This window comes from Oryx dammah, unplaced genomic scaffold (genome assembly GCF_014754425.2).
Source record: "Oryx dammah isolate SB20612 unplaced genomic scaffold, SCBI_Odam_1.1 HiC_scaffold_25, whole genome shotgun sequence".
Lineage (NCBI taxonomy): Eukaryota > Metazoa > Chordata > Mammalia > Artiodactyla > Bovidae > Oryx > Oryx dammah.
In genome coordinates this window covers 103,085,347-103,096,322 of record NW_024070209.1, presented here as the reverse complement: position 1 = coordinate 103,096,322, position 10,976 = coordinate 103,085,347, and the positions used below count along the sequence as shown (strand labels likewise).

The following is a 10,976-nucleotide window of genomic DNA, read 5'->3' as shown; positions in this document are numbered from 1 at the left end:
AGAGGGGCGGGGCGTCGCAGGGAAGCGACAGGAGCGCGGGCATCAGGGCCTCGGGACTCCAGCCTCCCTCCCTGGATAGACGGACGACCGCTGGCGGTGGCCAGGGGCTTCCTGGAATCGGGTGTGGATGTGGAGCCCGACTGCGGCCAGGGAATCCCCGTTGTGCGGTGGGCTGGGTTTTCAAGCCGTGTTCGGGCACTTTGGGTAAATAAAACGCTACTCAGACGGAACGCTCAGTTTATTGGTACCCGAGGGGCTGGAAGAGTCCCGCCTCCCACACCCTAGTGTTCTGTCTGTTGGAGGAGGCCCTCAGACACCAGAGTCAGCTCACCAGGGCTGGACGGACACCTGCCAGGTGTTCATAAATGTCAGGCACCTTCCTTTCCCTACTGGTACTGGGAGGAGGCATTCCACTGTGTCCACTGAGCAACTTAGGGATGCGCTTGGAGAGGAAGCTGAGGCAGGGGATCGGCTGGCTAAGGAGCTCTCGTGTGGAGGGTCCAGTACTGGCCCCGAAGGCTGGCATGTGCTTCCAGGAAGCCCTGGCTAAACTCCATCTCTGCCTGGCTGCCCTCTGACACCCAGTAGAGCGTCTGCTGCCCACGAAATGCCGTTGTCCTCAGGCTGTGGATGTCCCGGATCTGGGGGAAAAGAGGCAGCCCGAAGGACCGACCGCAAATAATAATTAGCATGAGCACTTGATGTGTACAGTATCGTACACCCAGGTCACACAGCAGCCCATCACCAAGACGCTGTTGTTCTACCTGAGCAACTGTGAGGCTCAGAGAAGTTGTACTCCTTCCTCAGGGACACACAGCCAGAATGCCAGAGCTGGGATCTGAGCCCAGCTTTGTACAGAGGCCAGACAGCCTCCTGCAGGGAGCTGATACCTTACAGAGGCCAGTTCTCCCAGAACACACGAAAGCTCATCGAGGGAGGGCTTGGCCTACTCTTCTAGTAAAATTATCTGATGCACTAAAATTATGCTTCAGTCCTGGGTGAACCGGCTGTCTACATCAGCCAGTTCCTGTATTTCATTCTGTAGGGAGCTCAAGAAACATTTGCTGGGAAATAAGTGGAGGAAACTTATCTCCCATTCATTCATTGATTTTGAGGATTTTGGTCTGAAGTAGACTCAGTGGGCCCAGCAACCCTCCAGTCCAGTCTCTGCCCCCTGTCCCCAGGGACGGCTGTCGAGAATGATAGCAGAAGTCAGCCCCTTCCTGTCCCCATCCCAGCAGCCTCACCAAGATGTAACTGGCATCAGTTCCCTCAGCTCTGGTGCCGCTGTCCACGGTCAGGGCATGGATGACGATCCGGGCCCGCGGGGCCACGTCGATGAAGATGCGACAGCCCCCCACGTTCCTCCCACCCGGAATCATCGATGGGCTCAAGATTTCACCCCGGGGTCCGAAGAGCTGCGTGTCACATCCTGCAGGGCAGAGTAGGTGGACAAACTGGGTATGGGCCATCTCACACACAGAGGATGCCCCAGGAATGGCTGCTTCTGGCAGAGGCCAGGGCAGCTCACAGCCGGGCAGCAGTGGAGATCAGTGCGGCACCACGGTCAGGATCAGGGGCCCCGGCAGAAGTCCCCACTGAACCCCACCTCTACCACTTCCTGGCTGGGTGACCCTAATGAAGGCTTTAAATGCTCCGGGCTTCAGTTTCTTCCGCAAAGTGAAGGGAACAGGAGCACACACTGGGCAGGACAGACTTTAAGAGATCTCAGCGAAGTCACACGTGCAAGAGAGCTTTACACCGACCCGGCCCAGGGGCAGCCCTCCTGAGTCTCCCCCAAGGCAGGTGCCTGTACGTGGGGAGCCTGGGAAGTGAGGAGCGAGGACCAGGCCGGCAGCCAGGGCCTATGCTCCATGCTGAGGGGCCAAGGAAGAAGGGTCCCAGGGTCCCACTTCCCACCTGAGGTCTGGGGGGCCCAGAAGTGCCTGGAACCCCGAGGGAAGCCACCTTCCAGCACCTTGGGCTGCAGGAAGAGGGCAAGACCCCTAAAGCAAGCAGAGGGCTATCCATGGATGCGCTGGGGCCCCAGGCTTGCAGGACTCCCGGCCACTGTCTCGCATACGAGGTGTGCGTGCACACACACCCTGCTCTGCAGAGGATGAGCCAAGAGGACAGTGCACTCAGTGGGGCTGGGCAAGGCAGCTTGCAGAAGGCCCTTAAAGGATCCTGAAGGACCCGAGTGCCAGGCCAGGGTGTCGGGTGTCGGGGGTCCAGGAAGACACTGCATTTCATTCGCAGTCAGCTCATTACTTTACCGACAAAGGTCCGTCTGGTCAAAGCTACGGTTTTTCCAGTAATCATGTACGGATGTGAGAGTTGGACCATAAAGAAAGCTGAGTGCCGAAGAATTGATGCTTTTGAACTGTGGTGCTGGAGAAGACTCTTGAGAGTCCCTTGGACTGCAAGGAGATCAAACCAGTGAATCCTAAAGGAAATCAACCCTGAATATTCATTGGAAGGACTGATGCTGAAGCTGAAGCTCCAATACTCTGGCCTCCTGATGCAAAGAGCAGACTCATGAGAAAAGACCCTGATGCTGGGAAAGATTGAGGGCAGGAGGAGGAGGGGGCAACAGAGGATGAGATGGTTGGATGGCATCACTGACGCGATGGACAGGAGTTTTGAGCAAACTCAGGGAAATAGTGAAGGACAGGAAAGCCTGGCGTGCCGCAGTCCGTGGGGTCTCAGAGAGTGGGACACACGGAGAAACTGAACAACGACAGCAGCTCAATCCTCTGACTGCCTCGCCCACCAGCCCATCAGGACTGGCCCCGCCAGCAGGTTCTGGGCTGGTGGGGAGGCTCCGTTGCCTCGCCGTACCTCGGTGGAAGGCTCCTGGGGCAGGCTGGCTTGAATACCGCAGCAGCACTCCGCCTCCGGGCCGCACAAGACGCTGCCTCACCAGCAGCGTGTTGGCTTGGGAGCTGAAAGCCACGCCGGCCGGCTTCCCGCACATCTTCCTCCACACGAGCCTGCCCCAAAGCAGCAGCATCTCCCCTGGGGAAGGGGCAGTGCAGTGAGGACCCAGCACCCCAAGTCCAGCAGCAGCCCAGTGGCCTGGCGCAGACTCAGCTGAGTTCAGGTCCCGACACGTCCACTTACTGGCCAAGCAACACTAAGGAACTCCATGTGAAACTTAATCTCTTCTAACCTCGGTTTCCTCATCTGTGAAATGGGGACAACCACACCCCAGTCCTCAGCTGGCTGTAGCGATTACACATGGGGAGGCACTTGGAGCATGCTCCCAGGCATGGGGCACCCTCGAGTGACCCTCACGGGCACCCCCAGACCCGCCACTGGCAGCAGCTGCTCCTGTGGTCCAGACATACCAGCACTGCAGTTGAGAGAACCCTCCAGGACCCGGAGGGTCACCACTTCACCCAGGGGCCGCCCGATGGCCACCGCACAGTCTGGCCACGTCATGCCTCGCATGTCGATGATTCCTGTTGGCTCAAGATGCTGCCGGCCACAGACACCTAGCCAGCGAGCAGCAGGAGGGCAGGTGAGCAGCGCTCCCAGGCAGGGTGTCCGCCGCAGGGCAGGGCCAGGGGAGGAGCCTGGAAGCTGGGGTGGCTCGTGTCCTCCCAGGCCCCACCGGAAGCCTTCTCGGGTGGGAAGGGGGCTGCGTGGGCCAGCGCATCATCACCCCAGGCACAGAGCCATGCCTGCTGCGCCAGTGGGTCACACGGGCAGGGCTTCTGACTCTTCTCAACCTTCGGGTCCCTCTCCCCGATGATAGTAAAAGTGAGCTTGCGCTTTCCCAGTGAGGCAGAGGGCCCAGCCTCCCAAGCCCACCCCTCCAGTTCAGCCGCGCTCAGCCCAGCGTCCAGAGTCCTGCAGTCACAGGTCCACCCCCCTGAGAGGTCCCCATGAGGAGCGCAGTCTGACTCTCCCCGGTGAAGATGTCTTTGCCCCCCATTCCTGCAGCACCCCCACACAGAAAGAAGGAATGAAACTAACTGGTCTCCACTGGGCTTTCCTGGGGCCCGGGCAGGCGTCCTTGAGCTGGGGAGAGGAGGCGGGCGTGAGGCTGGGGCCACTCCGGGGACGCAGCTGTGGCAGCTGTGGTCTGGCCTGGAGCAGTGGCTTCCTCGTGGGGCGCCGGGCTGGCCGTCCCATGCCCCGCGCAGGGCCCAGCCTGGCAGCCCCGCACGGTCACCGGCTTGGGCAGGTGCTGGCAGAAGTCAGCGGGCACAGGCACCCGGGCCCGGGGCCCTAGGCAGGCGTCGTGCCGAAGCTGGATGCCCTCCCCACAGGAGACGGAGCACTGCCAGGGAAGAGGGACAGAGTGAGGCTGACCCTGCCGGGGCGAGACAGTGGTTGACCAGAGGCCAGGCAGGATCAGATATAATCTCTGCCCAACGCAGGAGGCGAGCATATGTGCCCATTCTCCAGATGAGAAGACAGGCTCAGAGAAGTCACCCTGCAAGGGTCGCAGAGAGAGGAGGAGCATGGATTCAAACCCGACTCTCTCCCTGTCGTCCTCCAGGCCTCACTGCCTCCAGGCCCCAGAGTGGGGACCCATGGGCTCCTCCTCCTGCCCTCCATCACTCACTGCAGCGCAGCGTCCGCCCTGCCTGCCCGCCCCGCGCCGCCTCTTCCAACTGATCATCTCTCCACCCTGGATGCCCAGGCTCCTCCCGACCCTGGCGGCCGTTGTGCTCCGCCTCTTCTCCCCTCTGCACTGTGAGCGAGCCCCTCCAGGGGGAGGGACCCAGCCCTGTCTACCTTCGTCTCTCCAGGGCTTTGCAAGGTGCTGGGCGCAGGATGGCAGCTGCTCTCCTTCCGGAGTTATCAGCCCTTCATCTTCCAACGTCTCCAGACCTCGGGGCCTCTGAAGGCCTACCTGTCCCCTGATACCTCTAGGTCTTCCATCCCTCGTTGCACTAACAGGCCTGGCTCTCCCCCTCCTTTCAGGGGATCCCGAGCCCCTGCCCAAGGTCCCCATGCGTGAGGACCCTCGGCTGACACGCTGGCCGGCCAGCCCAGCTGCAGCGCTCACCTGTGTCCAGGCGCTGACATGCCACCGGTAGGCGCAGGCGGCGACACTGCAAGGGATGCTGGCCTGTGGCCGCACGAGGCCCGTGCAGGCTGCCCTGTCCACCTCCGTGTCCTGGCCGCGGTCCAGCCGCACACAGGCCACCGAGCGAGTGGCCGTGCCGAGCCCACAGCTGGCCGAGCACGGGCTGAGGGACGTGACTTTCCACCTACAGCAAGAGAAGACCCCAGGGAGAGGTTCGGCACCCCCAGGGGTGGCACTGCCCGGGGTGGGCTTCTCAGACGGCCAGCCAGGACCAGTTCCGAGGCTCCTGGGGGGTCCAGCAGCGCAGTCCCTGGGCCCCTCCTGGCTGATCACCAGGCTGAGTGGCACGGGGGAAGCTCTGCAGGAAAGAGAGCTCTGTTTCCTTAAGAAGGTCACAGAACACCCGTGGCACCAGCTGCTGGCCGGGTCAAGAACAGGGACAGGGCAGCCGTGCCCTGGGATGATGGACAGCTGATCTCCGTCCCCATCATTCACTCCTGCACATGGTGATTTATCATCTTTCAGCAAATGATGACGACTGGTACATTCAGAGCCAGGGCTGAAGCCAGGCAGGCTGCCCTGGGGCCTGGAGTCCTAATCACTACACTAGGCTGCCCCAGCCCCGGGACCCGAGATGCCCCCTCCCAATCGCGTGCCTTCTGCGGGCTTGGCGCTGTTCTAGGTGCCGAGATACGGCGGGGAACCAGACCAAGTCCTCCCCACCCGCCTCGGAGCACACACAGGTCTCCACCTCGTGACGTCTGGGGCCGGATGGGTCTTTGTCGCGGGGCCATCTGAACAGTGAAGGGTGTGTTTAGGGGCACCCCTGGCCTCCACCCACTAGATGCCAGCAGCAGGTCGCCCCACCCCCACCCGCGTTGTGACAGTGTCTCGGGGGGACCCCCTGCCTCCCTGTGATGGCACTTCGAGCAGAGCCTGGGAAGAGATTTCTGAGGAGACACATACAAGAGCAGCGGGAAGGCAGGTGCACGAGCATCGCCTGGAATGTTCCAGAACATCAAGGAGGCCAGGGTGGCCACAGGGACATTCCAGGGGCGAGCGGAGCTCCTGTGTGCATGAAATTCCCATTTAAAAAATCCCAGATCATCTCAAATATGATGCGCAAAAATAAACGGAGTGCACGTTTTAGCGTGAGCAAGGAAATCAAGGGACACAGGTATGGACAGCAAACGGATCGTAAAGTTACAGTGACTAAAACAATTTGACTTGGGGGTGGCGGTAGGTGGGGTATAAACCAACAGAGTCTGGTAGGAAGCCTCACACAGATCCGACACACAGGAGAAGTCAGGTGCAATAAAGGAGGCATCTCGCAGGGGCAGGGGGGATGCAGCCAATGCTGCCGCTAGCTGGTGATTCGGAAAATCATTTTGCTCCCCTACTTTGCACGCGTGCTAAGTTGCTTCAGTCGTATCCGGCTCTTTGTGACCCTATAGACTGTGGCCCTCCAAGTTCCTCTGTCCATGGGATTCTCCAGGTAAGAATACTGGAATGGGTTGCCATGCCCTCCTCCAAGACATCTTCCCAGCCCCGGGATCGAGCCTGAGTCTCATGTCTTCTGCGTTGGCAGGCGGGCTCTTTACCACTAGCACCACCTGGGAAGCCCCCTACTTTGCAACAGACCCCAAATAAATCATAGATGAGTTTAAAGGTTTCAGTGTAAGTGAAATCGCCCTGTGGTGGCATACTTCTTTAAAACCATGGAGACAGACAGAGGAAACAGATACGGAAGCGTCTATGAAACCTGGTGGTAGGACGCGGGTGACTCACATTCTTTCTGGGTGTTTCTGAGTGACACAGAGGAGCACTGCATTATTTAACGTGCGAAATCACCAAGAAGAAGCCGCGGGGGCACCGGCAGCGTCCCCACCAGGCTCCCACCCGTCTCCGGACCCCTCGGCGGGACCTGCGCTGTCCCCGTGGCTTCGAGCGGTGCTGAGCCCCGGGTGGACAGCCCTCGGGCTCTGCTCAGATGCTGCCGCCTCTGCCGGGAAGCCCCCAGCCACCCCCATTAGAACCGACAGCGACTGAGTTTGCTGGAATGACGCCGGATGCAGCCTGCCAGGAGGGGGGTGGGGGTCCTATTTCCAGCACCCCTGAGACGCCCCGTAACCCCCACAGGCCCAGCCCCACGTCGGCACTCGCCAGGCGCTCAGGCTGCCTACTGCCCACGCTGGGGCTGCTGACCTGGGCGGACAGGGCTCCGGGCTGCAGGCCTCCTGCTGCTCTGGGCGGGGCAGCCCCTGGCACTGGGTGTCCGGCAGGATCTCCTCGTCCGTGTCCTCCCCGTGGGCCCGGGCACAGTACAGGATCCTCTGCGCCACTCCTCCCCCACAGCTCAGGCTGCAGGCCGCCAGCTTGTACCGCCACCTGGGGCAAACAGGAGTCAGGGGGCGCCCCGGGGGAGCCCGGCTTCCCCTCACGTCCACCCCAGACCGGAAAGGGCCTGGAAAAGGTTCTCTCTCAGGGGTGTCACTTTTACGTCTCCACCGGGAGGTGCAGTGCAGGGGACAGAGAACATTCAGAAGACCCCGCTTTGCAGAAGGGGAAGTTGAGGGTAGATGCTTCCAGAAAAGCAATGGGTAAGGGGCCGGCCACCCAAGGGGCCCTGCAGAGACATCGGTCTCCAACAGGAATCCCAGCCCCACCATCACCCGGACCCGTCCCCGCTGAGACTCCCAACCTTCTTCCCCACTGTGTTTCCACAGCACACCATGTCATCCGTCAAATTATACGTATACACACACACATATATATATATATATCTTCCCATCAATCTTCTTAGTCATCCGTCCCCCGCTCCCAGCCCCCAGCATCTGCTCCATGAACACGGGGCTGCCTGACTGTCTTGTTAGCGGTGGTGTCCCCTTGTGACAGCGCAGCAGCTGGGCATAGTAGGTGCCCAGTAAAGAGCAAGTGATGAAAACCGAGCCACCAACCACATGTGCCCACAGCATTCCAAACCCTGTGTGATAAACCCCCCATCCCCCAGTCTTCTGTGCACCAGTGTGACCCCCTCCTGCGGGTGAGGACGCCAAGGCTTAGGAGCTAATGGGAGGTGATGATGCCACCCTGCAAGGGTGCTCGCCTAGGACTACCTGCCTCCTTAAGGATGGGCCCACCTGGCAGGGCAGGGCTCCGGGCTGCAGTCCTCCAGGGGCCTAGGCCGGGGCATGGGCCAGCACTTGGAGTGAGGCAGGGAGACGAGGCGGCCTTGGTCCATCCTCACACAGCGAACAGCCAGTGGCACCTGCCCGCCTCCACAGGTCACTGGGCACGGTGCCAAGGCTCGGGTCTCCCACCTGCAGGGAGGGAAGGCCAGCGCTCCGTAGGGAGCCGCAGCCAGGGTGGAGCTCCTTCCTCCCGGGGGCACCCAGACTGCTGCCCCTCTGCACGGCCTCCCTCCCTCGGACTCACCTGGCCGGGCACGGGGCAGCCTGGCAGGCCTCCCGCCGGCTCCCAGGCTTGCTTGCCAGGTCACACAGCTCTTCCCGGACGGGTGTCCTGAGGACAGGGTCCAGGCACACGAAACGCAGCTCCGCCAGGCCTGTGGGGAGGAAGGAGGAACCCCGTGCCCCGAGAAGGGGGTCAGCGAGGACTGTGGGAGCCCCAGTCTCTGGACAGCTCTAGCAGATGAGGCCTCCCTGGATTTGAGTCCCGGCTTCCCTCAGAGCTCAGTTGGTAAAGAATCCGCCTGCGATGCGGGAAACCTGGGTTCGATTCCTGGGTTGGGAAGATCCTCTGGAGAAGGGAATAGCTGCCCACTCCAGTATTCTGCCCGGAGAATTCCATGGACTGTATAGTCCACGGGGTCGCAAAGAGTCGGACACGACTGAGCGACTTTCACTTTCTGCCACCTACCAGCTGTGTGACCTTGGACAAGTGACTTAACCTCTCTGAACCTCAGTTTTTTCATCTAATGGTGCCTGACTTGGAGGGATATTTATCAAGATTTTTCCAGGAGACTAGACAGTGCTTGATGGGCTTCCCAGGTGGCTCAGTGGTAAAGAATCTGCCTGCCAGTGCAGGAGTCACAAGAGACACAGGTTCGTTCCCTGGGTCAGGAAGGTCCCAGGGAGAAGGAGATGGCAACCCACTCCAGGATTCTTAACCTGGGAAATTCCATGGACAGCGGAGCCTGGTGGGCTACAGTCCATGGGGTCACAAAGGTTGGACATGACGGAGCGACTGAGCATGCACGCACACACAGAACGTGCCTGGCACATAGTAGGCACTCAAAAATGGTGGCTGCTCTTTTTTATTGAGGGGCATTATAAGAGTTGCTACATTAAAACCTCTTACCGTGTCTACCGCCAAGATGTTATTAGGGCCGTGTCCTTGAATCTCTCCTTTAGGAGTATCCACAAAAGAAATCTCTGGCCTCAATTCTAAACATGCTGGGGTTTAGCTGAGCAAGTGATTAGGGTTTTAGGTTAGTAGTTAGTTATTTATTTTCAGCCTTGCTTCGCAGCTTGCAGGATCTTAGTTCCCTGACCAGGGATTGAACTCGGGCCACGGCAGTGAGTCCTACCCACTGGCCCACCAGGGAATTTCCAGGGTTTTTAGTTTAAAACACTCTGTATCTTAACATTAATTTTTGCTTCTCTGGATTGGCTGCCAGAAAGCTCAGACCTAAGCTTGGGGCCCGCCTTAGACCTTAAGAATACGCTCTTGGGTCCCAGCATGGCTGGGTTTTATGATCACTTCCTACCTTCCAGCCAATCAACGGGCATGTTCACGTGGTTGCTGTGCTTGGCTGGCCCCAGTCTCCTTGCTTATAAGGTCATGTCCTTGTGTATGCCACCTCAAACGCTATTCTCGAGTTAGCCGACCCTCAGGAGTACCAGGGCCTCACCTTTACCGCAGGAGGCAGAGCAAGGCCCCGCCAGGGGTGTCCACACGTGTGCGGTGAGTGCCTCCAGCTTGGGGCCGCCCGTTGGGGACGCAGCCTCCCGCCCCGGGGACCGGACGTCCAGCTGCAGGGGCCAGGCACCAAGTGGGTGGGTCTGGGCCTCCCACCTCCAGACCCCCGGGCACCTGGCCCTCCACTCCCACCCAGCGCACCCCTTCAGGAGAGAACAGAAGTGGTCACCAGCACCCAAAGGCCACCCACCCCGGCTGCTTTCCCAAGAAGCTGGCTTCCTAGCCCCGGGGGTGACTTCATGCCCCACCCTGGCCTCTACACCAGCCTGAGCAGTCACTGTGGGGCAGGCAGAGCTGGGCCTTGGGAGCCAGATTAGCAGGCACACCTGGCCCTGAAGTCCCCTCCCCACCACCGCAACCCAAGGAAGTTGGGGGCATTGGCCGGCACGCTTGTCTGAAAGCAGCGCCTCCCAGCTTGAGCCCATGGATGCCGGCGGGAGTCTGGCAGCAAAGTGCCACCATCCTATCAGGCTCTGGATGCTTCAGGCTGCTCGCCAGTGAGGAGGGGGCGTCCCAGCACCCTGAGCTCTGCGTCGAAGTCTGCCCCCTGCCCAGGTGCCTCCCGGGGACAGCAGCCCTGCATGGGGGCAGTCTTCCAGCTCTGGCCAGGAAGCCAGCATAACCAGAGTTCCCCCTTCTCCCAGGACGCTCACTTGGTCCCAGCCAGGAGGACATGCCGCCTCGACACAGGGCTCCAGGGCCGGAGGCTTCTCGTCTGTAGAGCAGGGCCCAGTAGTTGCCAACAGCCCCGTGCCATCTGCCCCCGGCATACACGTCGTGTTCTGCACGGCTGGGTCTGCTCCACAGGCCAACGAGCACGCGTCTGTCTCCCTGAGGATGGGACTCGACAGCCGTCAGGCCCTGCCTCTGCCTTTGGGCGGTCATGCAAGCCAGTTCCTGGCGCAGAGAGGCAGTGAACCTGCTCCCCAGTCTCCAAGAGCCCAGAAAGGGGCCCTCACAAAGAGGCAAGGCCAGGGGCCTTTCCCTGAAG

The 10,976-nt window shown here is 60.5% G+C and overlaps 1 protein-coding gene across 1 annotated transcript in view; it reads right to left on the bottom strand.

The window, feature by feature from the left end:
- Positions 1 to 223: 223 nt before the first annotated feature.
- ADAMTS13 (ADAM metallopeptidase with thrombospondin type 1 motif 13) overlaps positions 224 to 10,976 on the bottom strand; it is a 31,076-nt gene continuing 20,323 nt past the window's right edge. Inside the window, exons 22-31 of the mRNA XM_040225742.1 lie at positions 10,639 to 10,828; positions 9,918 to 10,038; positions 8,480 to 8,609; positions 7,250 to 7,432; positions 5,024 to 5,228; positions 3,982 to 4,288; positions 3,351 to 3,497; positions 2,842 to 3,018; positions 1,248 to 1,432; positions 224 to 641 (exon numbers count right to left, since the gene is read on the bottom strand). Of these exons, the coding sequence (XP_040081676.1) occupies positions 477 to 641; positions 1,248 to 1,432; positions 2,842 to 3,018; positions 3,351 to 3,497; positions 3,982 to 4,288; positions 5,024 to 5,228; positions 7,250 to 7,432; positions 8,480 to 8,609; positions 9,918 to 10,038; positions 10,639 to 10,828 (1,810 nt within the window). The 3' untranslated portion in view covers positions 224 to 476. The remainder of the gene's footprint in view (positions 642 to 1,247; positions 1,433 to 2,841; positions 3,019 to 3,350; positions 3,498 to 3,981; positions 4,289 to 5,023; positions 5,229 to 7,249; positions 7,433 to 8,479; positions 8,610 to 9,917; positions 10,039 to 10,638; positions 10,829 to 10,976) is intronic.